Consider the following 2500-nt stretch of genomic DNA (forward strand, 5'->3'; position numbering starts at 1 on the left):
AACGTGTGTTTGTGTGTTTAGGCGTGTGGGAGGGCTTCGCGCGTCTGAGAGCAGAGTTCTCCCCCCAGGCCAGCAGCCACGCCTACTTCCTCCCCTGGCACCGCTACTTCCTGCGCCTGGTGGAGCGTGAGCTCCAGTCCGTGTCGTCATGCCAACTGGCCATTCCCTATTTTGAGTGGACGGTGGACTCTGGATCACCGGCCTCCTCCACTGCCTGGGAGGCCGGTCTGTTCGGCGGGGACGGGGACCCAGGGTCAGGCTGCGTCCCTCATCACCCCTTCCAAGGCTGGGCGTCACGGGCCCGATGGTCCCCCTGTCTCCGACGCAGCTTCAATACTTCGGTCTCCTTGAACAATTCCTTTTTTTTCCGACATTCTTAAGCTTTTTTTTAAGACTTTCCAATAGCAAGTCATGTCATCTGAACGTTGAATGTCCTAAACGCCTCTGTTGGTCTCCACAGGTCTCCCTGCCGGACATGGTGGGCCTCCAGAGGGCGGTGAACCAGGGGGATTTCCTGCTGTTCTCCCAGACGTTGCAGGCCTTCTCTGGGCTCTTCAGGCTGTGGGTGGGGGGGCACATGGCCTCCCCCCTGGCTGCCTACGACCCCCTCTACCTCTCACACACGGCCTTCATGGACAAGCTCTGGACCCAGTGGCAGGAGAAGCACAAGCACGGAGAAGGAGGAGGAGACACACACACTCCCAGAGACGACCAAGCCTGGTTCCCGGCCCGGAAATGCCACGTGAAGATGAAGCCGTTTGACGTCACCCCCGGCAATGTGATGTCGTCACAGCAACAGCTGTGCGTGTTGTACGTCCCCATCACCCTCGGCGCGCCTTGTAACGTGACGTCTTCGTCACACACCCCGACGCCCCCCCGAAAAGACAACAAGACAGACGACCAAAACAGCCACGACAAACACGGTTATGACAGACATGGCTTTGACCGCAGCGGTTTCGACCGCAGTGGCTGGGACCGGCACGGTTATGGCCGGAACGGCTTCGACCGTGACCACATCGACAGAAGTGGATACGACCTCTCTGGTTACAACCGCTATGGGATCGACCGCTCCAACCTGACCTGGTTTGGGATGAGGTGGAACGGCCTGTTTATCAGAGAGGAGGAGGAGAGAGAGAAGAGAGAGAGGGAGAAGGAGCGAGGGGAGGGAAGAGAAGAGGAGGGAGAGGAAATGAAAGAGGAGATGATAGAGGAGGAGAGAGAGAGAGAGGAGATGATAGAGGAGGAGGAGAGAGAGGAGATGATAGAGGAGGAGGAGGAGAGAGAGGAGGTCATGTCAGAGCTCTTTAGCGACGGAGGTTACAGCATCTATGGGTTTGACCCGTTCGGTTTGGACCGGGCCGGCCTCGATGCCTTCGGGTTCCGGCCGGACGGGTACGATAAGGACTGCTGTAACTGGTTCTTCAACGGACCTCACTACCTCCGCTTCTACTTCCACACCCAGCAACAGCTGAGCTCCACCAATCCCCACGCTCTCAACCGGATCACACGCACCTGTCCTCCAATCACCGTCCTTCCCCAGCAATGGCTCATGCAGGATTGGATGGCTCTCGACCCTGAGGAGAGCCATGCTCTGAATGGTCAGCTGGAGCGGGAGTGGGCGGGACAGAGGCAGTCTGATAGAGACCCGCCCCCCCTGGTGACGTCACTGAAGGGCAGGGGGGTCTGGTTGCCCATCACCCCAGACCGCAGGTAACCATTGGTCCGCTTGAGAAGAATCCAGCCAATGAGCAGTCAATCAATGTTACTTGAATCTCTCTGTTTGTTCCCCCGTGAATCAATTTCCATGTTTTTGATGTTCTATTTTGTATCATTTCATTGTATATTGTGTTTTGAAACACCGTCTCTAGGTTGTGCTTTGAGCTGCACTGGTTTTCCGGCTGTCCTCTCGGCTCCGCCCCCGTGACCTGCCCTGACCTCTGCCGCAACGCCCGTTGCCATGGCTACCCCGAGGCGGAGTGCCGTGTGCGTAACTGCGGCTCCTGTTTCACGGAGTGGCTGGATCCGTCCACCGGAGGTCATGTGATATGCCAGGACTGGTAACCATGGGTCACGGTAGAGAGGGCCGCAACAGATAGACGCTTCTTCATCATCAGACACCCAACACCTTACAGCCTTGTAGCCATCCAGTAACGACCACCGCGATTGGCTGGTGAACCAGAAGATCTGTAACCAAGGTGGATGTCACCCCAAGAGGACCACAGGGGTCACAGGAAGCACCCCCTGGAAAAAAGAGGAAGAGAGGAACTGAGATATTCCTACTGTCCGTTTGCCTGGAGCCCCGCTGTTTCAATTTTCATCGGGAACTTTTCTTTTAAACATGTGGGATGAATGAGCAACCAATGAGATGTTAGCTGTCACACTACATTAGCTAAAAGGACTAAATGTCCATTAATCTGATGAATGGTTCCCTTAGAGTGCTGTGTTACTGTACAATTAAACACACCCCAGAGAAGTGAATGTATAGACTGGGTGTCATCTG

The 2500-nt window shown here is 55.8% G+C and overlaps 1 protein-coding gene across 1 annotated transcript in view; it reads left to right on the forward strand.

Moving 5' to 3' along the window:
- The window catches only part of kcp (kielin cysteine rich BMP regulator), a gene marked incomplete at its 5' end in the record, with an annotated part of 23328 nt that overhangs the window by 1692 nt on the left and 19136 nt on the right, over nt 1-2500 (forward strand). Inside the window, 3 exons of the mRNA XM_083665725.1 lie at nt 22-341; nt 461-1710; nt 1869-2047. Of these exons, the coding sequence (XP_083521851.1) occupies nt 22-341; nt 461-1710; nt 1869-2047 (1749 nt within the window). The remainder of the gene's footprint in view (nt 1-21; nt 342-460; nt 1711-1868; nt 2048-2500) is intronic.

Source organism: Argentina silus (assembly GCF_951799395.1).
Source record: "Argentina silus genome assembly, chromosome: 3".
Lineage (NCBI taxonomy): Eukaryota > Metazoa > Chordata > Actinopteri > Argentiniformes > Argentinidae > Argentina > Argentina silus.